Here is a 26,828-nt window from a genome sequence, read left to right as displayed (position 1 = left end):
TGGTCTTCTTGTACCAAAGCCTGTGCAATCATTGTGAGGAATTAGCCTACAAATAAATGTGTGTGTGGGTGTGTATACACATACACACGTATGCGTGTATATGCACATGTATGTGTGTATACACGTGTATATACACACGTGAATACACATATACATACACGAACACGTATACACACACATACATACACACACGTATACACACACGCATATATATAAAAAAAGCAGTGTGTGTGTGTGTGTATATATATATATCTATATATATGTGTGTGTGCGCGTCTGTGTATATATATATATATATATATATATATATATATATACACAGACGCGCGCACACACACACACACACACACACAAAAGCAGTGTGTGTGTGTGTGTGTGTGTGTGTGTGTGTGTGTGTGTGTGTATATATATATATATATATATATATATATATATATATATATATATAGTGTGTGTGTATGTATATATATATGTGTGTGTGCGCGTCTGTGTGTGTGTATATATATATATATATATATATATATATATATATATATTACACAGACGCACACACACACACATACATTATATATATATATATATATATATATATATATATATATATATATATATATAATGTATGTGTGTGTGTGCGCGTCTGTGTAATATATATATATACACACACACAGACGCGCGCACACACTCATATATATATATATATATATATACATACACACACACACACACACACACACACACACACACACACACACACACACACACACACACACACACTGCTTTTTTTCCCCCATTCAAAAAGGTGAGGTAACCCTGACATAAGGATGGGACCACGAGGGAAACCTATTCATGGACATGCACAATAAAGTACACATTTATTCACATTTCAAAATCATTTCAAATCTGTTCTTTTTGTTAATAATAATTATTAGATTTTAATTGTTTTATAAAACCTATACATTTTTAACTTTTTTTTGTTTTTTAAATTATCACAAAATACTATAAAATGTATCACATGGTCTATAAAAAAAAGGTACAGGAACTGCGTTCCACCGTGTCACCATTTCACATCTCGGAGCCATGTTGGCAGGAGCCTGCAGGGGGAGCCGTCAGCAGATTTCCCCCGGTAAACCTGTAGCCCGGACATACGTGGCCGAAACCCGTAGTGTCCAGGTCAAACCCGGAGTGATGGCCACCATGTGCACAAGTGGTATTTTTATTTAGTGCGGGTGTGTTATTTTTGGGAAAAATCTGTTTGATAATTTATTTATTTATAAAATATTTTACCAGGAAGTAATACAGTGAGAGTTACCTCTCGTTTTCAAGTATATCCTGGGCACAGAGTTAAGATGACAAATAATACATGGTTACAAGTACAGTTACATAAATGAACAAGGTATACATTATATACAAGACATTGCGTGCACAGTTAAAGAAAATATATATTATGAGCGTATGAAACAGTTACAGACCAGATTAAAGTGTGAGACAGCCTTAGATTTGAAAGAACTTAAGCTGGTGGTGGATATGAGAGTCTCTGGTAGGTTGTTCCAGTTTTGGGGTGCACGGTAAGAGGAGGAGGGGCGGCCGGATACTTTGTTGAGCCTTGGGACCATGAATAGTCTTTTGGAGTCTGATCTCAGGTGATAGGTGCTGCATGTGGTAGGGGTGAGGAGCTTGTTCAGGTAGCTGGGTAGCTTGCCCATAAAGAATTTAAAGGCAAGACAGGAAAGGTGAACTTTGCGCCTAGACTCTAGTGTTGACCAATCTAGTTCTTTGAGCATTTCGCAGTGATGTGTGTTGTAGTTGCACACTCAGTTCATCATTCTAGCCAATTGTGTTAATGAGTTGTTTAAGAACTGTGATTCCTTGTAAAGGTCTCTGCCACACTGCAGCGTCCTGACATCTCTGCCTGCGCTCCACTCCCTGTCTGCCCCTCAGGTTCAAACAGGTCCACATCCCAGCAATAAAAGCCGAGCAATGCTGTAGACAGACAGACGTGGGGTTTTCTAACCTTGCACTGACAAATCAGAGCATGAGGTGCGGCTTCCAGTTCTCCCCTTTCTCACGCATCGGCTTAGGCCGGCAAAATGCCGACATTTACAAGGTTTTTTTTCCCATCGCTTCCCTCCATGGGGTCTTCTACCTAATGGCAAAACTGGGACAAAAAAAACAACCAAAACGGCCCCAAAGAAAAGCCATCCTTTTAAAGGCAGTTGGAGTTTGTCTTTTGCTACATTTGAAGCAAAGCCAATGCAGCAAAATGAAACTTTTAGTAAATATCCCCCTTACCTTAGTGAAGTATTCAGAGGGGAACATTCATCAGTGTTTTAACTTTGTGTTATTTACACGAGTAAAAAAAAAGGGCAAATCAAATTTCCCATTTAAAGCAGCAATGCAAGCTGCTGTTTTCTTTATTTTCCCCCCCTTTAATATGTGCATCAATACAATCTACACGAAGATTCGGCTCGGGGGTTCACTAAATGGCTGTCGGTGCAGTAGAAGAGGACTAAAGATGCAAAGTTCTGTGGGGCAGATCATGTGACCAGGCAGTCACTAGATACAATTGGTGTACTGCTAGAGAGAGGGCAGGGCTCCAACAGGGGTGTGCCAGAGCCTGTTTCAGAAGAGCAAGGGCACGTGACTTTGTAAATGGTTGCTATAGAAACAAAAAAGCTGGTTACATTAAAAATGTAATTCAGAGGGTTTTTTTTTTGTTTGTTTTTTAATGCTAAATATTTTCTCATAGTACAGAAAAGATTTCTATAAACAAAAAACAAAAAAACCCCTCACAAATGTACGATATTGCTTGGTCTGCAGGTTTAAATAAAACACAAAAAAAAAGCCCTTACTCCGTATGTTAAGAAGCCAGTTTCCCATTCCTGGAAAAGGTGTTAGTCCCGTTCATTTGAATGGCGCCAAGCCCTTCTCTAGCACTGGGAAGCCGACTTCACTGCATAATATATAGGGGGCCAGTGTCCCTGTTCCCCGCTGATTTTGAATATACAGGTGTCGCAGACATTGCTGCTCTCGCTAACGTGATGCGTTGTGTTAACGCTGGCATGATATGTAACAGTACCATTATTGAAAACAATAGTTAAGGAGCTAGCGCCCGCCTTATTTAATGTTAGTGATATCGTTCGAGGTAACGGGTAATTATGTCTGCTCCATCTGTAGGCCCCTATTCTGTATGCTGGGAAGCTACGTTCTGTCGGTGAAGCTTTTAGGCCTATGCAAGTAATTCTGTGTGTATGTATTAAAGGAGCAATTCATGCTTTTTTGTTTTTATTTTTTATTACTGTTTTTTTTAACATAGGTTGGAAGCAGGGGGTCCTCATAGCTTAATCCCATTAATTTTGGCTCCGAGCCCCCCTGCTTTCTGAGATACAGATCTCCAAAGGTGGGTAGTGGCAAACGTGGGTGTCGGCAAAGTTTAAAGCTCCTGCGTCAAGCGGGCCAATAGGAAGCAAAACTTGATGACGACGTCACAGCTTCCTATTGGCCCGCTGGGTGTCGGAGCTTTGAAACTCCGCCATTGCATGGACTCTGGTAGCGGAGCGGCTACCGGCACCCCCTACGGAGGGAGGTATCTCTGGAAGCAGGGGATACCCAGAGCTGAAATTAATGGGGTTACACTACGGGAACCCCCTGCTTCAAAGCTATGTAAAAAAAATTGGCTTGGATTGCCTCTTTAAGACGACAGGCAAAGTGTTATCTGTCGGTGCTGGGGCGGTTGCGGTCATGTAGCTTGCCCCGGTGCTGGGGCGGTCGCAGTCATTTAGTTTTCCCCAGTGCTGGGACGGTCATGTAGCTTGCCCCGGTGCTGGGCCGGTCATGTAGCTTGCCCCGGTGCTGGGACGGTCATATAGCTTGCCCCGGTGCTGGGACGGTCATATAGCTTGCCCCGGTGCTGGGCCGGTCATGTAGCTTGCCCCGGTGCTGGGCCGGTCATATAGCTTGCCCCGGTGCTGGGCCGGTCATCTAGCTTGCCCCGGTGCTGGGCCGGTCATGTAGCTTGCCCCGGTGCTGGGCCGGTCATATAGCTTGCCCCGGTGCTGGGACGGCCGCAGTCATGTAGCTTGCCCCGGTGCTGGGCCGCTCATGTAGCTTGCCCCGGTGCTGGGCCGGTCATGTAGCTTGCCCCGGTGCTGGGACGGTCATATAGCTTGCCCCGGTGCTGGGCCGGTCATGTAGCTTGCCCCGGTGCTGGGACGGTCATATAGCTTGCCCCGGTGCTGGGACGGTCATGTAGCTTGCCACGGTGCTGGGCCGGTCATATAGCTTGCCCCGGTGCTGGGCCGGTCATGTAGCTTGCCCCGGTGCTGGGCCGGTCATGTAGCTTGCCCCGGTGCTGGGCCGGTCATGTAGCTTGCCCCGGTGCTGGGCCGGTCATGTAGCTTGCCCTGGTGCTGGGACGGTCATGTAGCTTGCCCCGGTGCTGGGCCGGTCATGTAGCTTGCCCCGGTGCTGGGACGGTCATGTAGCTTGCCCCGGTGCTGGGCTGGTCATGTAGCTTGCCCCGGTGCTGGGCCGGTCATGTAGCTTGCCCCGGTGCTGGGCCGGTCATGTAGCTTGCCCCGGTGCTGGGCCGGTCATGTAGCTTGCCCCGGTGCTGGGCCGCTCATGTAGCTTGCCCCGGTGCTGGGCGGTCATGTAGCTTGACCCGGTGCTGGGCGGTCATGTAGCTTGCCCCGGTGCTGGGACGGTCATATAGCTTGACCCGGTGCTGGGCGGTCATGTAGCTTGACCCGGTGCTGGGCCGGTCATATAGCTTGCCCCGGTGCTGGGCCGGTCATGTAGCTTGCCCCGGTGCTGGGCCGGTCATGTAGCTTGCCCCGGTGCTGGGACGGTCATATAGCTTGCCCCGGTGCTGGGCTGGTCATGTAGCTTGCCCCGGTGCTGGGCCGGTCATGTAGCTTGCCCCGGTGCTGGGACGGTCATGTAGCTTGCCCCGGTGCTGGGCCGGTCATGTAGCTTGCCCCGGTGCTGGGCCGGTCATGTAGCTTGCCCCGGTGCTGGGCCGGTCATGTAGCTTGCCCCGGTGCTGGGCCGGTCATATAGCTTGCCCCGGTGCTGGGACGGTCATATAGCTTGCCCCGGTGCTGGGCTGGTCATGTAGCTTGCCCCGGTGCTGGGCCGGTCATGTAGCTTGCCCCGGTGCTGGGACGGTCATATAGCTTGCCCCGGTGCTGGGCTGGTCATGTAGCTTGCCCCGGTGCTGGGCCGGTCATGTAGCTTGCCCCGGTGCTGGGCCGGTCATGTAGCTTGCCCCGGTGCTGGGCCGGTCATGTAGCTTGCCCCGGTGCTGGGCCGGTCATATAGCTTGCCCCGGTGCTGGGTTGGTCATGTAGCTTGCCCGGGTGCTGGGCCGGTCATGTAGCTTGCCCGGGTGCTGGATACAGTAAGTCTGGCTACATCTGTGTACATGGGTGAAAGCTCCTCGACAGACTGTGGCATAAGTGAACATGTCCCTGTTTGGCCTAAAATTGCCTTAGTACGTAGCCCCCGGTGTCTGAAGAAACGGCTGTGTGATTCAATAATAACCCTGGTTTTTAGTTGTTGTTTTAGTTTTGCTTTATAGCTTCAATGGTTTACAACACCTTTTAAGGTTTAAATGCTGCCTGTTACACGGACAAGGTTAATTACGCCAAAATAATAAATAAGGATTAAAATGTCACAGATCTGAGCAGTATTCTTTTGATGCGTCCTTTAAATAAACACAGTTTTTAATGAGGCGAAGATCTGAGATCAGATAATAGGTCACCATTCATCAGTGAGATTATCCGAGAAGAAAACCTGGATTTTATAGTGAGTGCTTCTAGGAACAGCACAGGTCTCATGATATCATTTAAACATTTTTAATTACAGCTCTTCAATGATATGTTGGTAAAAGATGGACAATGCTGTTAAGCATTTTATAAAGTAAATTGTACAGTTTACTTTATAGAAGGTTATACAGTATCATCCATCTGTTACCAACATATATCATTCTATAAAGTGCATTGTACAATTTATTGCATTGGATAATGTCCTCCGGTTTAGAATATAACACGTATATGCAAAGAACAGTTACAATTAGCGCTCCTATGTTATAATATTGTGAATTCAAATATCAATTTGTTACGTGCAATGTGATCTACCGTAGTAATGCTAAATGTTCAAACACGCTACAGAATTCTTAATAGTGCTACTTGCATAAGTGACATAATAGAGTTCTGTGGGCTATTAGAAAATCTAGTTATAATACTAACCCCCCAATCCCCCCCCAAAAATTGTGGTCAATAGTGTAAGTGACACACGTGAATTTCAATAACATATATATATATATATATATTGACACTGTTTATAGTATAGCTTTTGCTTGCTTCATTCATTGTAACATCGCCGGAAGAAGAGATCAGTGTATCTCGAAAGCTCGCACAAATAAAAGCATTTCGTTAGCCACAGAACGGTATCATCTATTTATTTTTTGATTATATATATATATATATATATATATATATATATATATATATATATATATATATATATATACCACCACTATTAAGGTTATGGTGGGTAAAAAAATGTGACTAAAACCCTCCACAGTAAAGCATAAAGCAACTGTAAATATTCCTGCAAATGAACATACAGTAATATTTACAGTTGCTTTATGCTTTACTGTGGAGGGTTTTTGTCACTTTTTTTACCCACCATAACCTTAATGACAGTGGTGATTACCTAGTCTAGTCTCAAACCTGCTAGCCATTAAGACCAGCCTCACACTGATGATACCCATCAAGGTTGAAACATGTATGTGAGTAGATATAACAAAAAACAGATAAAGTGCGCAAATTATTAAATCTATTGATTAACCCCTTCACCTCCGTGTGTTATTTATATAACAAAATACAACCTCTAAATCGATGGGTGACCTGCAGCTATATGAACAGGGGTAAACCCCTAGGCAACTGAAACACAAAAAAGACAAAAGCGCAAACGCACATAGTGAAGTTTGTAAAAATGGGTGAATATAATTTTAGGGTATAATATCTGCGTACATCAGGTTAGTGGGTATAAAGCATTTCATGTGCAATACATGAGTTTACCAACGCCGCACTGCCGCCTCCAGACTTTGGGAACTCTCTCTCACAGCATCCAGGACACACTGTCTCGATTGTAGTTGGAAACCTCCACTGCGGTGCTGTGTCTTGGTCAGTCTCCTTCCCCGATCGCTGCCGTTATAGCTGCTCCTTCTCGGGTCTGTTTTCCAGCTGCCACTGTGTCTCAGCTCACTTTGGCAGTAGGTCACGTGTCCCGCGGGGTTTGCGACCGGCCGCAAAGGGAGGTGGTGCCGTAAAGCACGATCTTAGCTTTACTGCAATTTGCCGAATGCAGTTTTTTTGTGAGAAGTCAGTCCAATGCAGGAAAAATCACACAAATTGGAAATATTGTGAAAGGCAAAAATTGTCATGGTGGCTCGTTGGTCATTGGTCAAACCACTAGAGCACTTTAAGAAGTCATTACTAAAAATACCCACACTTGTGGGATGATGCAAAGTGAGGATCAGATTGGTGTAGACACCTCTGATTGTGACCAATCAGTAGCGGAGCATGGGTATAAATATGTTCTTAAATCAGTTCAATTTATCCCTGAAGAAGAAGCCTATGCTTCGAAACGCGTTGGATAAAGATTTTAATAAGTCCTAGGACTCTATCCCCACACTCTGTGTGATTTTTCCTGCATTGGACTGACTTCTCACAAAAAAACTGCATTCGGCAAATTGCAGTAAAGCTAAGATCGTGCTTTACGGCACCACCTCCCTTTGCGGCCGGTCGCAAACCCCGCGGGACACGTGACCTACTGCCAAAGTGAGCTGAGACACAGTGGCAGCTGGAAAACAGACCCGAGAAGGAGCAGCTATAACGGCAGCGATCGGGGAAGGAGACTGACCAAGACACAGCACCGCAGTGGAGGTTTCCAACTACAATCGAGACAGTGTGTCCTGGATGCTGTGAGAGAGAGTTCCCAAAGTCTGGAGGCGGCAGTGCGGCGTTGGTAAACTCATGTATTGCACATGAAATGCTTTATACCCACTAACCTGATGTACGCAGATATTATACCCTAAAATTATATTCACCCATTTTTACAAACTTCACTATGTGCGTTTGCGATGTATGTGAGTAGGTCTAATGGCTTTGCATCTCATCCCAGCCTCTGTTTAAAAGCTGTGTTTAAAACAGCATGCATTGGCTTGAGGATTGGCTTGTGTAATATGAGCTTGAGACAAAAGGTGGCACTGAGTGCTCATTTGCATGTCATTTTCCAGAATCCGTTGCTGCAGTGGAAGTGCTGTATGCTGGGTGACAATGGGGAAAGACAGGGTTGCAGACCTGTCTAAGACATGCAAATGAACATACAGTAATATTTACAGTTGCTATATATATATATATATATACACACCATAATACTGAGTTAAGTTATGGTGAGTAAAAAAAGTGACAAAAACCTTCCACAGGAAAGCAAATAAAGGTGGAGGGTTTTTGTCACTTTTTTTACTCACCATAACTTAACTCAGTATTATGGTTTAGCCTATCCCATAGCCTCTTTGCATATCCAGTTAAAATCAACCCCACACTGATGAGACCCATCAAGGTCGAAACAGCTGTCTGTGGGTGGTTTTCTGGGTATGCACCTTAACCCTGGCTGTGCTCAAAGCTGTGACCATGCAGCAAGCTTAAGCCTATAGGGAATCGTGTTAAAAATGGTATTTGAGGCAAAAAGTGACACTGTGTGCTCATTTGCATGTCATTTCCCAGAATCCCTTGCTGCAGTGGAAGTGCTGTTTGCTGGGTGATAATGGGGAAAGGCGGGGTTGCAGACCTGCCTAAGACATGCAGATGAGCATACAGTTGTATTTGCATATATATATATATATATATATATATATATATATATATATATATATATATATATATATATATATATATATATATATATATATATATATATATATATATATATATATATATATATATATATATATATATATATATATATATATATATATATATATATATATATATATATATATATATATGATCTATAGCAAATCTATATATAGCTATATCTCTATATCACAAACTCTGCTGCTCACACCCTAAAGGGAACTGTTTCCAAAGTTCCTCCAAAAATGTAGCTTTTCTCCAAGACAAGGGGCGTGCAAATGGCTCCGGAAATAGTAGAAAGATTAAGGACACAATATACTGTAGCGTAATACGTCCCAAAAATGTGAAGGTGTGTGTGTGTGTGTGTCATGCAATGGTGCAGATGGTATAAATTCTATTTCTATATCGGGTCTCTCGAGTCGCAGACAGGCTGCGGTCTCGCCGCTCTGTGGGTAGTAGCGCCCACGTGATTTTAGTATCGTCCCACGTGATTTTAGTAGCTTCACACGTTATGTTCTCGTCCGCACTTCTGATTGAATCCGTCAGGTAGCAGAGGGTACAAGGACAGATCTCACTCAGGTTCCCCGGACGCGACGCGTTTTGCTGTGAGCAACTTCCTCAGGAGTCAATCAGTCAAGACCTCTCTTCACATTTTTTGGGACGTATTATGCTATGTTGTGTCCGTATCTTTTCTACCATTTTCAGCGCCGTGTGCGTTCCCCATGTGTCTGGAAAAAAGCTTAGCAGAAAACACGCTCACAAATTAACACTAGACCCTTTCATGCAAAAACCCTAGAAAACCAGTATACACACTTAATAAACTTGGGGGGAGTTAAGAAAAAAGAAGTGCTCTAAAAAATAATCTATTTGTTTTCATTGTACAACACAGTATATTTAAAACCTGATGTGCGATGTAAGACCGGGGTGGTGAACCTCTTTGCACTTGTGTGCCATAGAAGTCAATAAAAAAAAATGCACAAGTATTTTGAGTACCAAGTAAGCTTACCCATTCAACAAATAATACACCACCTGCACTACCGTGTCAGAGCGATCACATGACCGCGACTAGGCCCCGGAAACAGGGGGGTGAGGGGGGTGACACTTTTTAGTTTGGATCGGGCAGTCAACCTGATTACTCCGTAGAAAACGAGAAAATGCCTGTGACGTACTCGGTTGCATGTACGTCACGGGGATCACTGCGAAGGTTAAAAAGCTTGCCTTGGTGAGATTTCTGCTGCTGATTGCTGATATACACCTCCGATGGCAGCAACCAGGACAGCAAATCTTAAATGCAGTACACCGGAATTCCGTGCACGATGTGGGAGAGCACGGCAGCGGTGATGGCCGCAGCGCCCTGCGCCTCCAGCAGCCTGCACCCCACTGTAAAGCCTGGTCACATGACGTGGTCATCTGATGATGCGGCCTGGTAACGAGACTTGGGCATTCGCGTGGCTTGGATTGCCAGTCTGCAGGAGCCTTTCAGACGCTTGAGTTGCGTAACCAAGGAATGCCAAGCAAATTCGGCTTGCATGGCTCTTTGGGCGCACGTGCCATAGATTCACCATGTATTGTTTAAAATTAGGGGTAGGGTGGATTCATTTTTTTCCCCGACCCTCCTGTCTCTGCTGGAGACGTGAGCGGTATGTGTCATTGATGGCAGTATTTTAGAGAATGGTAGGTTTAATAATAATAAGTACTTTATTTCATATAGCGCTTTTGTCCCAATAGGACTCGAAACGCTTCAGAATTACAGTATAGCGCGCGGTACGCAGCACATAGGATTGTTACACACACAGTCCCCGCCCAGATGAGCTTACACTCTATGTTATTAGTACCTGATGCACAGGGGATAAAGTGACTCGCCCAAGGAGCCGACACCGGGAATTGAAGCAAGCTTTCCTCTGTGTTATTGTTCACAGACTTGGTGCCTTTACTCGCTGAGCCGCTCCTTCATCCTCTCTGTGTACCTAATATTTCTGTTTGAGAAGTGAGATGTTTCACTCTTTGTAGATTATACATATTTATCTCTTATGTACAAAGTGATACTTGTGGTTCTTTTTATTTTTTTTAGGCAGCAATTATGAGCACCAAACTAGACCTGCAGCCTGATCTGGACCTAGAGGAAGTAAGTGTTAACGCCGGGAAATGATACATAATAGAATTTGAGGGTTGTTAAGGTATGTTGTGTGTGTGACACATGCACAGTCTGTGTGCTATTATGTGAAACAGTGTGGGGGTTGCTTGTGACGGCGTTTCGGGTGGGACACTTTCTAATGTTCTAGAGCAGGAGTGGCCAACTCAAGTCCTCAAGAGCCACCAACAGGTCAGGTTTTCAGGATATCCCTGATTGAGCCACCTGGGATGAAGCAGTGACTGACTGAGCCACCTATGGGGAAGCAGGGATATCCAAAAAACCTGACCTGTTGGTGGCCCTTGAGGACTAGAGCTGGCTACCCCCGCTATAGAGGAATGTTTCTTATCTGGGGTACGCTGGTGTGCCGCAGCCTTCGGGAGGAAACACTATGCCAGCTGCTTAGCAGACTCGTCCCGCGCTGTCTGGAGACGGAGAGGCTGTGATGAGAGCGAGAGAGAAGGGAGGTGATGGCTTTGTGTGGGCAGAGGGAAGGTGTGTGGGTTGAGTGTGCTGACAAAAAGGGTTTAGTTTGAAGTGTGAGAGTGGCTGACGGGCAGTGTTTAAGTGTGGAGGGTTCGTGCATGTGAGAAGGAGGGCGTGTGTGGTGCATGTGAGCGAAAAGGGGTGCGTGAGGTCTGAAGAGCAGGGGTACCTCAAGATTGAACAAATCTTCCATGGTTGTCACAGCTCAAAAGAGCCTGAAAATCACTGCTATAGCATTTGAGTAGCCGAACGTCTTATCTTTTTGTTGTGCATGTGCTCAGTGACAAACAGACCAAGTCGCCCTCATCTCATGAGTTGTTCTGTCCATTGTTGTAGCAAATAATTAGATAGTAAGGCTGGGCATGAAAGCTGTAACGAAAGTTAGCTACATAGGAAGGTGGAAAAGCTTGAGGGATTGAAGAGTTTACAGCTGTATGCTTCCCTTAAGTCAGAGTTAGGCGTACACAAGGTACAGCCCTCTATGGGGCAGGCCCCAGTCGGCACACGCCGCAATGCGCGATCGCCTTGGCCAAAAGACAAGGTTTTTGTGACGTGTGACGTCATGGCCCCGCACCCGCTATGCCCAAACAAATGATCACAAACCGGAAAGTGTTGCAAAGATCTTGCACTGCTGTGGAGGGGGGGTTAAACCTGCTATAGAAATCAAAGGATGCTCAGTATAATAAAACTCATGAAAAGTTTATTTAAAAAAAAAAAAAAAAAAAAAAAAAGTGTTATCTAATATTACAGAACTGATTTATTTAAATAAAGAAAAAAGAAAAAAAACAGCTAGGATATTGCATTAATTGCTCCTTTAAAGCTATGAAGCATTCGTTAATTTGGTGTTATTCAAATGTTTGTTGTCTTTTGTACCGAAATGTTTACACTAGCTTTAATTTTGCCTCTTTCCCTTCCCCAGAAAAAGATTTTACACATACAGGATGTACGGAGTTGTTCATATTGTCTGAGCCACCTCTTATCTATCCAACTATCAGTGTCTTCTCTGTAAGTGACAGTGTCTTCTCTGTCTCCACAGATGTGCGCTCCCCTGCTGCTCTCGGAGAAAATTAACCTCATGGTAGGGTATGTGGCCGGTTACCCTGATCTGCAGTGCAGACTGGTGCAAATGCTGGATCGTTGGAGTGACATTGACTTCAACTTCAACCCCAGAGTGGTGGCCAGGTAAAACCAGTAGCACAATCTCATGTGTAGGTGCCTAGATGTGGGATGGTAACTTCAACTAGTTTTATGTTTGTTTGTTGGTTTCTTGGTCTTTGCCATCTCAATCACTGAATTGATGAGCGCTTGAAGTGATCCCCCAGGTCACTGTGCAGTGTTCATAGAGCATGTTAATATTAATCATTTGAGCAGGTTTCCTTCGTGTGTGTTTGCAGGCAGTACAAGATCCTGCCGCCCGTCAAACTTGACAGACTGAACGTGAAAACCTTGAGCCGACTGGCCTTCCGGTTGCTGGACCAATATAAACTCGATCCCGGTGGGTTGTTCTGAATGAATGTTTACTCCTAACTTTGGTAACTGTCATTCAAGTGTATAGGAGTTCTTCCCAGTTCGGGCGTAATATTCAGCGTTGAGCTGTGATGACTGGTGGCCAATTGCGCATGCGTGCGCCATCTCTCAATATACCACTACACACACTGAATTCACTTTTCCACTACGTTCCAGCACCCGTACCTCATCTCACTCTGCCAACTCGCAATCTATAAGGGAGCACTCGTATGCCTTTCATATGTTTTGAAGCCATATAGTAGTAATTGACAGAAGAATGTCTGCCTTGAATTGATTGCAGATCTACAGGTCAATTTATTTATTTATAAAAATGTTTTACCAGGAAGTAATACATTGAGAGTTACCTCTCGTTTTCAAGTATGTCCTGGGCACAGAGTCATAACAATACATGGTTACATTAAAAGAACAGGGTTATATACTCAAATCACAGACATTTCATGGACAGATAGAGTTGGAAAATTGGGTACAGGGGATAAAGGGCTGGTGATTTTCCGATTGAAATAGAGCAGCTTTAACGTCACTTTAGCATCACTGAACAGCAGCAAACGGCTCACACCCTTTGGCTGCCCTTCGACTGCGCCAAAGGCTGTCTGCCTTTGGGGCAACGCAGATGTACACGGGGGTGGTTGATTTTCAATGCAGCTGTGAACAAAGTTCTTTGTGACCTCTTGGCTCATTAGCATTCCAGTGGGTGGGGTTGACGTTCCACAAAGCACAAGCAAGTGTTGGCTTATAGCACAGTCCTACTTGGCCCTTCTATATTAGAGGTGCAATACAGTAAAAGCACTCTGATCAGTTGCACCGTGTCCAATAATGTGACATTTTCAGAATTTAACAGTATGTTTGATAGTTTTGGGAAATTAGGGCCGAAAGCAGAAAGCGGTGTGTTTAATAGCCTAGAATATAGATCGCACACGACTTTCGTTGGGTGTGATTTAGCAGCTCGGGCCTAACTGATGGCTTAATGCAGCAGCTTCTAAAATGCAGGTTAAAACGCAATTTTTGAAGTGGTCTTCAAAAAAAATATTCAAATAAAACAACCCAGGGGACCTCGGGGGTTTAACCTGTGGCCCCTTACTGCTGGCCAGCCCAGCAGCCCCCTCTCCCTGTCTCCCCAATGCAGAGGGAATGTTGCTGGCGCGGATCGTAGCTTTTTTCCGCTCCCTCAGCTGCCGAAGGAGAGGAGGAGCGGGACGGTGTTCACCAGAGCGCCGGCATTATGCAGCTCACTGCAGGGGCCGGTTACCCCTGCTACCCACGTCTGCCATGTCCCTTCTGCATGTGGAGAGTAATACGTGGCCCTTTTGAGGTCTCAAGGGCAACACATGTGGTCCTCAGTAGATCATGTGGCCTTCCATTGCCATCGAGGCCCAACACCAATGCTCATTAAGCCTCTGAAACACGAAAACAATCTGCGCTTTTAGCTAATAAGACATTATCCTCTTTTTGGGAGGTGTGTTCACTTGTAACATATGAATTTATTTTCCTCTGTCGCAGCTCTCTGTCCAAACATAACAAACCAACGCCACCTTGGGACTCTGAGATTCCTCATGTATAAGCGGTTTGTGGAGGTATGTACAGAGCCCGCCCCCTCTATCACCGCAGTAAATATCCCCGCCCTCCCTCCCTCAACAGGTCAGGTTTTCGTGATAACCCAGCTTCAGCACTGGAGGCTCAATCAGACTGAGCCTCTGATTGAGCTACCTGTGCTGAAGCTGGGATATCCTGGAAATCTGACCTGTTGGGGGGGTGGGGGTGGGGTGGAGGACTGGAGTTGAGTGCCCCTGTTTTAGGGTGTGAATGCCACACACTTGCTGCCCCTAATGTAAAGAACCATGTCCTTTGCTGCTGGTGAAGTCTCCCCTTGTCTGAACGGATGATACTGTGATAATTGTAGAGCTGTTAGGGTGGAAATGTCCCTTGCAGGATTTTTGTGCTGACCCTATAATACATCTGTTCTGTATATAGCAATCCCATCCCTTCTTTGACGCCTCTATGGCAGAGAGAGTATATACTGTTTGTATGTATATCTTTATTTGTGTAGCGCCATCCGTGTACATAGCGCTTCACTGCTGCAATGTACGTGACATGGTAGTAGGAGACCATGTGAATAAGCACTACAGACGTGGAAAGGAGTCGCTGCCCCAAAGAGCTTACAACCTATGTCAAATTCAAGTAAAAAAATCAGTGTGATAAGTTATCTATAAAACACAATCTACAAATATATTGGTCTATTCTGGCAACAGTGGGGTTTAACCTCTAAAGCGAGGGTAGCCAACTCCAGTCCTCAAGGGCCATTAACCGGTCAGGTTTTAAGGATATCCCTGCTTCAGCACAGGTAACTCAGTCATTCTGATTAAGGCTAGGAACCTGCTGCACGCGCTAGCGTGCCCGCCTGACGTCTTGTCGGCGCGCGCACGGCACTTCACCGCAATTTGCGGTCTGTAGATAACTTTTTTTTGGCGCGGGGGGGGGGCGTGGCCAAGATGGGTCGGGTGGGCGCAGCCTTGACGGAGCGGGCTTGGCCATCACTGCTGGGAGACATCGGGCTCACCGCGTTTCCAGACCGCTCTGCTCCCCCTGCCTCCCCCGTTACCAGCAGTGTTCATCGGACACCTGCAGATATCGGCAGAAGCTTCTAGTCTGGCGGGGGGGGAAGCGGAGCAGCGCTCCCTGCCACAGGATGCACCGATCACACATAGCGCTGGTCTTGGATTACTGGGGGGCGGGGGCAGCCCGACTGGTTCAAGGAAGCCCCGCAAACCAAGCACTCACCTACACTATACACCAGCCGGGGCATCCCTATACCCCCCCCCCCCCACTCGTTTCTAGGAATTCCAGCACCGTCTGGCGCGTCACAGCACGCAGTGAGCCTGGGAGCGCGGAGGGACCGTGGACAGCTAGGAAGAGGAGCTGGTGGGAGGCGCGCATCGCCGGCTGCACTGGGGACCTAGCCTTAGCCACAGATTGAGCCATCTGTGCTGAAGCAGGGATAACCTTGGGGACTGGAGTTGGCCACCCCTGCTCTAAGGGATTTCACAATGTAATATGTGACCAGGATGGAGCAAGGAAAGTGACGGGTATTTGTTAAATAAAATAATAAAAGAGTAATTGGAACTGCGCTTTTAAAATACCATTTTTTTCTCCCCTCCCAGGAAACGATGACTCATGAAAACTGGACAGACCATGTGCAGGTAACGTTATCATGATCCCATCTGTGCCTTGCACTTCTTATCTAAACAGGCCGGAGAAGGGCTCAGAGGTCGCCTGAGAAGGGCTCAGAGTTCGCCTGAGAAGGGCTCAGAGGTCGCTTGAGAAGGGCTCAGAGGTCGCTTGGGAGTCTGATTGCTTTGTTCTGACCTCATGCTACAAAGGGGCCTTCATTCTCTCTATATTGTAGGTGGCGGGCAACTCCTATCCTCTAGGGCCACCAATAGGTCAGGTTTTCAGGATATCCCTGCTTCAGCACAGGTGGTGCAGTCGTAATGGCTGAGCCACCTGTGCTGAAGCAGGGATCTCCTGAATGCCTGACCTGTTGGTGGTCCTGGAGGACTGGAGTTGGCCACACGCTGGGTTAGAACGTCCCATAGGAGGGCAAGACATTAACCCTTTCTTTCCTTTTCTCTCTCTATCCCTTGAGCACTGCAGCGGTCCCAGGGGCACAGGGTTATGTTAAAGCACCCGATTACAGAATATGTACCAACTAGGGCCACCCAATGGATTGAGGGTTAAGGGGTTAACTTTCACGCTTCTCCTTCTCTGGCCACTAGACTGGATTACCCTCCCCGTGGTCTGACAATAGATAACGCCTCAACCTTTCCTCATTGTAAATACCTTTCTGTGCCTTGGAGTCTCAGAGAAGGGTAATTAGGATCGATGGGAGTTACTAGCAATTAATATGATTAGAATGTATTGATAAGTGTTCTGCACGCAGCGCCATGGGGTAAAAGACCATAATACGCATAACAGTCCTATTCAAATCAATGTGCGCCCGACAGCACCCTATTCTCTGCACATACAATGGGAATAAATATTAGCGGATGTCACTGGGTTTGACACCAACTCTGCAGTGCGGTTGCTTCACAACAGGCCAGGGGGTCCCTGCTTGAGGAGCAATAAATACTCTCTTGTACTGGGTCGCATTGATGATGCACATCAAAGTTGAGTTACCAGCAGTAATAGCACCCTGTATTAATGGGATGTATTGTCAAGGCACTTAGGAGTTGAGTTACGAACAGGTAAAATAACCCCCCGGGGCTCTTTTGAAGATACAATGGGGGTGTTGGGTTACCAAAAACCACGGAGAGTGGTTGTATATGATGGTAACCAAACTCCTGAGCTCCTTGAGGTAGATGGGATTATGGGTTGATACTTTCCATTTGACACCTGTATATGTATAGTCTTGAAGAGGTGAGCAAGTATAGCGTTTAGATTAATACTGACCAGGCCTAAGCGAATGAGAGGGAGAATCCTTGCACTCCAACATCAAAAGGAATCTAGTATGTATTTCAGCAAACCACTTCCTGTCCCCAGAGGATTTATTTCAGGGCGTCTAATTACAAGAGACACTGGGGAAGATTTAAACACCTTCCAGTTCAGGAGCTGCTGGACTCCAAATCTCACACTGATCCCACACCATTGCTGGGGGCCCCATTTGAATGAGTTGCAATCTCCCGGCAGCAAATGGGGTTCTATTTATTTGAGCATGTAGTACCCTGGGCGAGCTTTGGGAAGTGTTTGCTTCCTGAGCAACTTCTCCCTTCATCCGGTTACATCGTTTCAAAGGGCTCCCTTTCCGTTGCTTTTTGGGTGCATCATAGGATCCCGTTTCTAAACTTCCCACATCTTGGGGATCCAATAAATGGAAGCTGCGATCATGGCACCGGGTGCACCGGTTTTATGCTCCTGCCTGTGTTTTGTAGAGCACAGTGGGGGAGAACCGCTGGCTGCAAGAACAACTGCTGAAACTGTTGGTGCGTTACTGCGACCTAGAGACAGCAGGCCGCTGGGCTCTGAAATTTGACTTCCCTAAAGAGAACCTTCCTCTAGAGGTCGCTGAAACACTCGAGGACCTGTGCATCCAGGAAAGGTAAAAGATAAGCCTGCAAGCCCTCCCGCCTGCCACCTAGCTCAGCCTCAGCTGAAAAAGTTTGCGCAGCGCTGCCTTAGCCCTTCTACTATGATGTATCTCTATTGCTGTAAGGACATTGTAACCCTTGGGTGTGGCTTTGGGTCCTAGGTATATTGCAGTAGCGAAAGACTTCAAATATAAGAGACAACCATTACTGAGAAGATGCAGACTTCACTGTTCCTTCTGCCTGATGTAATATGTTGGGATATATGGTATCGTGATATACTGCGCCAGCATTGACATTGAATCTCTTGATAGTCCACATTATACAGGGATATGTTGTTATCTTGGGTAGCAATATCACACGCTACCTCTGTATAATAGCAGAGCAAACTTAATGGGTTGGGACGGATACCCGCCACCTACATCCTGTGTACCGAGCAAATTCCCATCGTTCAGGTACCGGCGGCTCCCGGGGCAGGGTGTGTAAGAACCGTGATTCCCAGGCCTGGAAGCCACAGTGCAAACAAGCACCATCACCTCTGCCTGGCACTCACAGCTCGTCCGGATCAGAATCCTCTCTGTGCGGCACGAAAACTCACACCATCGCTAAATAGTTTGCACAAATATTGACTTCCCCAGACACACACACAAACACAGAATGCTGCACAGTGTTTGCATAACAGGCCTGCAAGAGCAGGCAGCACAGAGCACAAGGCTGTCCCTGTAGCTTCTAAACATAATGGCTCTGTTTCAGAGCAGCGTGGGAATCCCAGACCCTGCATGGTCAGGACCAGAAGATACACGGAGGGCTCTGAATTTTTACAAGTTTACCTGTCTGGATAAGAAATGTTTCCACGCCTTTAACATCTTTCGCCGCCAGAGGTACCTCTGGGAGCGAAGGGGGTTACACCCTTTCATTGCCTTTAGTTTGAAACCACAAAGGGTTTTGAATTCCTGCTTGGCATCTGTCCAATTCCTGGAAGATGTCCCACGAAGGATGAGGGAGGGGAGAGAAATTCGAGCTGAGACATAACTGTGCCAGTTTTCCCAGGATAGGAGAGGCGAAGCACCACTGGCTATGTTGGTGTTATATTGATGCCAATGCAGGCATTTGGATCATGCATCTTTGCATCAGTCTATGAAAGTACTTTGCACCTATTTTGCCCTATTGTGATATTAGTGCAGTGGATATCTGGCACTGGAGGAGAGATGTGATTTGCATATGAGACTATGAATTGTTAAACCTATTAGAAGAGATTTGTATCATTGTGTGCAACCATGATAATCCATTTCTTAAATGTAACTAGAATGAAGTGTGTGTATATATACATACACATATATACACACATACATACACACATACATACATACATACATACATACATACATACATACATACACTGTACATATTACCTGTGCTCCTCGCTTTATGCTGCTGGTAAAAGAATTGGCCTTACATTTATGGAAAACAAAGAACCGATCCTGCGTTCCTACCAATTTGGGCTAAAATATACTAGTGACGTTTACATTTAGAACCTAAGTCTGTGTGACAAAGGAGTCATGTGGTTGCATCTTATGATCAAAACATGATTCAAGGCTGCCAACCTCATCAAGGTAGCCTCCGTTTATCAGGTACGATCACAGAATATGACATTTTACTTACATACATACACACACACACACACACACACACACACACACACACACACACACACACACACACACACACACACATACACACATACATATACACACACACACACACATACATACATACATACATACATATACACACACACTCACACACACACGCACACACACACTCTAAGTATGTGAGGACAAATCCTACCAGGAGCCCAACATGTTGTTTTGCTGGTTGCGGCGGTGCCTGACAGGTCTGCTAGCACTGCGCCATTTACTCTGGCGGAGGAGGGGTAGAGCGGGAAGTGGTGTGAGGCTGAAGACTCCGGGACTAGGCCCACCCTTGCTCTAATTTCTGCCAGTGTGTATGTGTGCATGTATGTATGTATGTGCGCGCGCATGTGTGTGTATGTATTTGTGCGCGTGTGTGTGTGTGTGTGTGTGTGTGTGTGTGTGTGTGTGTGTGTATGTATGTATGTGAGCGCATGCACCTGCCGGTGGGTTTCTCCCTAGAGAGGAAGAGAGAGATATAGCTCAACCCCGTTATAACGTGAATCCGCTTATAACGCGATGCAAGCGTGGCTCCCAATTTTCGTATCTATTTATACTTTACCACACAGTTATTGGTATCTTAAATACTTTATTGTACAATGCATTCAATTGTACATTATTTCTAACGCGATCCGCTTGTAACGCAATGTGATTTTTTTGGACCCCAAGCACAGCATTATAAGGGGGTTGAGATATATATATATATATATTCGCGTATATCAGCCTAAATAAAAAGGCATCATCTAGTATTCAAACACTCTATGACATATGACACGGATCGGAATAGTTTTGACTGCTGCAAGGTATAATTACTGTCAACCTAATACATATCTCCTATAGTTGTGCATAGTTACCAATCCCCTTAACGGTGCCTGTTCCTACATGCCACAAACGGTGTATGACAGAGAATAAAGATGTTATGGAAGCCTGCTGCCCACTTCTCTCCTGCCAGTGTGTTGTGTTCTAATATTCCTCGTGGTCCTCTTGGATCAACCTCCAACATTCCCCTAATTCTGTAATTCTGTAGTTCTCTGGCCTATATTTTTTCATCCTTCCACCTTGTACATACAAGGGGCATGACCGCTACATGTGATATCTTTTATCTACGCATATAGGGAGAATAATTCCATGAAAGGTGCTAACCCCATAACCTCTGCAATGGCTGTCCACCTAATACATACATACATACATACATACATACATACATACATACATAGTATATGCCTGATTGATGCAATTTAAATTAAACCAGAATCCTGTGTATTGTTATATTTGCAACTAGTAAATATAAATGTAAAGCGTAGTCTTATTTATAATAACCACTCTCTGAAAAGAATGCATTGTGTTAACTTACATAAATGAAGCATCCGGGGGCTGCGTCAAATCCATTTCTGGACCGATACATAACTTACAGTAACTAATAAGACAGTCTTTGGCGTTCACGCCAAGTTGAATTTGGCGGCGGTTTCTCCTTTTTTGTAATGGCGCGCACACATTTCTTTTTTTTAGCACACACCATTCACATCTGTACAACACTAAAAAGATGTGTGTTTGTGTGACTCAGCTGGGGATATTTCAGGTTAGCACAGAGCATACAAGCTCAATTTAAAATGCAAGTTTGTGACGCACGGGTCACTGTGAGTTAAAGGTTAGAATCTGCATCTCCCTGGTCCTCGGACGGCCAAAGTAAATAGTGACGGGCAGGATGTAATTGAACCAATCTAGATGCACACTTGCTGCAGCAGATATAATACTTTAGCGTCGTTGTAAAGCCGGAAAACCTGTAGCGCTGCAAGATTTGTATTTTTCCCCCTTAATTTCAGGATTGGAGCAGGTGGTCTCCGGAGCGTAACTGCGTTAATTTCAGCTCCGGGGACTGCTGCAGGTGGGGTTGGTTTAAGTATTGGGAGTTACAGTGACTTATAGGGTAGCACATGTGGCTGAGACAGAAATTGAAAACACAAGCTTTTGTATTGGGACCAATAGCTTACCCCTCACACACAGCCTTTGAAACAGGCAAAAGTGTGCGTGTGCGTGTGTGTGTGTCGCACAAGGCTTTATAAAATTACAATTCAAGGTAAATAAAGCCCAAACAAGGGGGATAAACAGGCAGCAGGTAAACAATAACCTAAAGCAAAGTGAGACCTCGCTCCAAGCGCTTACACTCTGTCAGGATCTTGTGACCGTGGGTAAACCACATTCTTTCCCTAGTCCCGCAGGCACCAATTGTTGGGCTGCGTTTATAGTGGGCGCGTGCGACGGAGCGCGACGGCAAGCCTATAAGATTTGCAAAGTTCGGTACACCGTAATTTGATCTATTAAAGCAACAATACTACTGCATAATTCTACATTCTTACCGAAGCTGGCAATCGTTTGGGGCTCCTGTTATAAATCTGTACAAATCCTGCTTGTGTGCCTAACGAAATGGCCGCCTTTTAGTTTCAATCAATCCTTCAGTCAGCGTAACTCAGCAGCTACAATGTATCCTTATTTTACTACGGTAACATTATCTATTGTTACAGTTTGCAGCTCAAACTGCTGGGAACATTGGCAACAAATGATCAAAACCAGGAAAGTGTTGCAAAGATCTTGCACTGCTTGGGAGGTGGGCTTAAACCTGCTATAGAAATTGAAGGATGCTTTAAAACTCATAAAAATGGCATTAGGGGTTGAATAAAAAAATAAACAGACACTATTATCTAATACTACAGAACTGATTTATTTAAAAAAAAAGATTTCACACGATTTGCTGCTTGAAGAACTTGAATGCTGGTTCTCTAAAAGGTATCATAAGTCACAATGGATCTACATTTCTCCAGGATCATTATGGCTACTAGAACGTTGAACATTAGACACCCGTAATGTTTCACCTGGTCACAGTCACATCGTCCGACTCCCCCGCCATCCCATGCACAAACTCATTTGACTCCTATTTCCTAAATGTTTATTAATGTCGCCTCCCCTACACACCCCCCCCCCCCCCCCATGTGTTCGCTGCCCTCCTCACCGGCTCTGCTCAATGTTACAGGCTGTCGGATAACGAGAAAAGCGCTGACGATCCCCAGGCCAGGAAGGAGCAAACCTACCAGCTTCCTATTCCCAGGAACAAGGTTCACTTCCTGCAGAACTCTGCAGATCTGTCCCGTTGCCGAGATCTAGTTCTGAAGGTAATGGGGGGGCCGGCAATAAAAGGGGGGGGGGGGAGGGAGGCGGAGAATGGTCCATGATACGATACAAGAGAAACTTCACATTGTGTCCACTGCCAAACTGTGGCTCTTTCATTTATCATTTTTTTACATAAAGAGGGAGAAGGAGCAGGTCAGTGAGTAACTCTGTAACCAATGACCCTGAGTTTGAAGCAGGGGAACCTGGTTCAATTCCCGGTGTCGGCTCCTTGTGACCTTGGGCAATCACTTTATCTCCCTGTGCCTCAGGCACCAAATTCATAGATTGTAAACTCCACGGGGCAGGGACTGTGTGTGTAACAATCCTATGTGTTGCGTATCGCGCACTATATTGCAATTGTGACGCGCCCTTAGTCCCCTTGGGAGAAAACCGCTATATGTAATAAAGTTGTTGTTGTTATTATTATTATATTTAAATTGATTCATAAGGAAGGTGGTGGGCCTTATTTACTAATCATTGCTCTTCTTTAAGATGGTAGAAAGAAAATTCAGTCGCTCAAAGCTATATATAGAGAAACAATTGGCTAAATGTACCCTATTACCCCTGTTGAAGACAGAACTCAGGGGTTGCTGTAGGTTTAGAGACACTAATATGTACATACTACATCGATAAGCACTCAAGGGTATCCTTCCAGTTCTGGAAGACCGACACCATATGTTCCATTTGAGTAAACGGGCCATAAGGTGTCTGCTGGTTTTGGAAAGGTGTTTGCTGGCTTCAGAAAGGTGTCTTATGGAATAGCACCATTAAGTAAATGTGGGCCTGTACGTGTATAGGCAGATAGACGGAGAATGGAGGTTTTTTTTCGCTAGCTCTCATGAGCGTAAGTAAGTTAACTTTTAGTCCAATATTCCTGGTCTTTGCGAGTTCAAGTCTCTCAATTTACATTCAATCTTTGTGACCTTTGTCAGCTCCCATTTTCCCCTGGTGCTCCTCTTGCATATAATGGGGTCATAATGTCATTGTTGTCCCCTTCCCCCTTATTCCAATGGGATTTCCGTGCAGACCACAGCCCCGGAGATGTGCCGCATGAACTTCGCTAGCGGAGTATGTCATTGCAAGGAAATGTTTTCTAGGACGGTCAGGTGGTCGGGGTGGACATGGAGTGGAGACCTTCGTTCGGAGGAGTGGAGAAGCCGCACGTGTCCCTGGTGCAGGTGGCGGTGAAGGAGGAAGTGTTCCTGCTAGATCTGCTGCAGGCGGTGACAATGGAGAGTGGGGGGACGGAGAAGACGAAGGACGAGCTCATCAGCTTCATCAAGGATCTGTTTTCGACACCGGGGGTTACAAAGCTGGGTGAGTATCCTCTCCGATGTGACAAATGCAGGATCTTTAACCTACTCGGCTTTGATTTCTTGGCTGTGGTGCACTGCGGGGGGGCGGTTGCCATCAGGTCATAAGAGAGCTCGAAGTAAGCATAAATGTGACAAAGTGGCTTATAAACGGAGTCTGATTACAGAAGTTGATTCTGAGGAAAGAGTCCCAAAAACTATTTTGGGGGTCCTCGCCTAATGCCTTTTTGAGATATTTTGTAACATCAGTGGGAGAACTTTTCTGTAGGAATGGACCTTCTTGTTAGTTAATACTATGGGATTACAGGGCAGGGTAAAGGGCAAGCAGTATATAACCAGGTAGCACATAGATCTGCAGATTGTGGCTACACTAAAGCCCACGTTTACTAAATAGTGCCAAATCTTGGAGTACCTTTAAAACACATTATATTGATGCGAGCCAAAGGTTTAGCACCATTTAGTATATCTGGGCCAAATCCTTCACAATCTATTTTGTCAGAGGATGAGCTTTGGGTGGTGGGAAGTGTATACAGATACTTGAAGTGTTGCTTAATATCATTATGAGGTCAAACGAGTTAATCATCAAGGGGATAAGAAAAAACGTTACCCCCAACCAGTTCAAATAAGGCATGCCCATTCGTCACAACTTCTGTGCTAGGAAGGGCTGGCAGGACAATGGATCTGCAGGCTCTGTTAGCAGTTACGGTAGAGTTAGTCTTCCCAATATTCTCTGCAGCATTTACACTGACTAATGGGCTGTGCCCTGTGTTGTTGTTCAGGTTATGGTATGGTCAATGACATCCAAGGCCTGGAAGCGACTGACTCCGCATTTAGTGGGCTGGAGAAACACGGGGTGCTTGATCTCTCCATTATACATAAGCAGGTAAGATAAGTTGCAAACCAAGCACTAGATCAGGAGTGGCCAACTCCAGTCCTCAAGGGCTACCAGCAGGTGAGGTGTTCGACTGGGCCACCTGTGCTGAAGCAGGGATATCCTTAAAACCTGACCTGTTAGTGGCCCTTGAGGACTGCACTTGGTCACCCCTGCACTAGATACTACTGATTAAGATACCAAAGGGACCCATGTTAACCCCACTCATTGCCAGAGGGGCCAACAACTTCTTGCAACGAGTTGCTGGTCCCTCTGACGCCCAGGGGGTTAGTGTTCCTTTTTTCTGTCTCCGGAGCTGCTACACGTTGGGATAATCCACGGAGTCCTTTGAGAACCTGTGTGACCAGTCAATTTTGGGTGGTTCTGTCAAAAGTATATGATTTGTAAGCTTCTTAAAAATACCCATTTCCCTTTTAATATCGTTGAGGGCATTTTGTTCTGGGATGATCCCCTGCACGTCTTCACGTGCACCTCCAAAGTGTGTGACGGTCACTGTGGCGATGTGTATGGGAAGTGGCATCGCTCAATGTTGCGATGGGGGAAGTTACTGGCATTTTTGGAGGTTAATGATGGGTTCAAGAAGTGGATATGAAGATAAGGAGAGCGGCTGCTTTTCTATTTAGAGGTTTGCTTCTTATTTACAGAAAAAAAATGACCCTCGTAATAAAATAAAAATGGCTCTTCATTCCCATCTTGGCATTTACAAATGTTGTCCATCGACAATGCAAGGTCAAGAATGTAGGTCTTTTCTCCTGTTACTCCGGCCCGGTGTGTTGGTTATTTGTTTAATCTCATACATGTGTGGGTGGTTTTCTGAATGATATTGGATTGACAAAACAATACTTTCTGTAATGACATTTAAAAACAAATCATCTTGGGCATCAACATTTAGCGACTCTTCTGGACATGAAGGTTGGGATTTACCAAGCGTCAATGGGGCGTATTGCACCCCGATCCGGCATTAACTGCCATTGCCTTGAATGGTACAAATGTATTCGCGTTTAGTGAATCTACCCAATGGGTCATATTTACTAAGCGGTGATAAAGCCGTAAATTCCTCGGTGGCTTACCTGTGCTTGGTACATATGGTTCAAGATGAATTTGCACTGGAAATTGCATTCTCATGTCAGTCGTGTGTCCTCTATTTTGTCATGTTCAGATCCAGCAATCCCGGCACAGACCGAGGGTACCCAGTGAGCCAGTGGATGTCCTAGCAGATGAGACCAGTTCTGGCAGGAGATATGCTTACCAGGCAGAGAGGGGCCTGAGCCGGCTGGTGAGAGATTTGCTGGGAAAACCGCTGGACAAGACGCAGCAGCTGTCTAACTGGGACAGGCGCCCCCTTCGAGAAGATCAGTTACTGTATGCAGGTACCCCACTGCAAGCCATCTCACAACAGGTCCCAGTAATGCTGCGGGTTTCAATCCCACAATAAACTTTCTCCCGATCGCTCCCTTCGCCTCACTTCACACTCCTGCTATTGGGTGGTTAAACTAACATTTCTTCCTTTTTGCACACAATAATATTTGAGAAATATCTTCACCCCTTTGCGGACTTGCTTGGTTACCAGCCTTACAGCAGCAGAGGGGTTCATGGATAGTCTCCCACCTGCACCTGCAGTGTT

General features: G+C 45.6%; 1 protein-coding gene across 2 annotated transcripts in view; it reads left to right on the top strand.

Moving 5' to 3' along the window:
* The window catches only part of EXD3 (exonuclease 3'-5' domain containing 3), a 238,159-nt gene that overhangs the window by 57,295 nt on the left and 154,036 nt on the right, over nt 1–26,828 (top strand). For both annotated transcript variants that reach the window (XM_075579126.1, XM_075579125.1), the window contains 10 exons: nt 10,996–11,049; nt 12,578–12,723; nt 12,936–13,036; nt 14,566–14,639; nt 16,224–16,262; nt 17,991–18,157; nt 22,863–23,001; nt 24,097–24,316; nt 25,092–25,195; nt 26,364–26,574. In XM_075579126.1, coding sequence (XP_075435241.1) covers nt 10,996–11,049; nt 12,578–12,723; nt 12,936–13,036; nt 14,566–14,639; nt 16,224–16,262; nt 17,991–18,157; nt 22,863–23,001; nt 24,097–24,316; nt 25,092–25,195; nt 26,364–26,574 — 1,255 coding nt within the window. The remainder of the gene's footprint in view (nt 1–10,995; nt 11,050–12,577; nt 12,724–12,935; nt 13,037–14,565; nt 14,640–16,223; nt 16,263–17,990; nt 18,158–22,862; nt 23,002–24,096; nt 24,317–25,091; nt 25,196–26,363; nt 26,575–26,828) is intronic.

The sequence above is a fragment of the Ascaphus truei genome, chromosome 21 (genome assembly GCF_040206685.1).
Source record: "Ascaphus truei isolate aAscTru1 chromosome 21, aAscTru1.hap1, whole genome shotgun sequence".
NCBI classification, from domain to species: Eukaryota; Metazoa; Chordata; class Amphibia; order Anura; family Ascaphidae; genus Ascaphus; species Ascaphus truei.
This window is presented reverse-complemented; position numbering and strand designations above follow the sequence as displayed.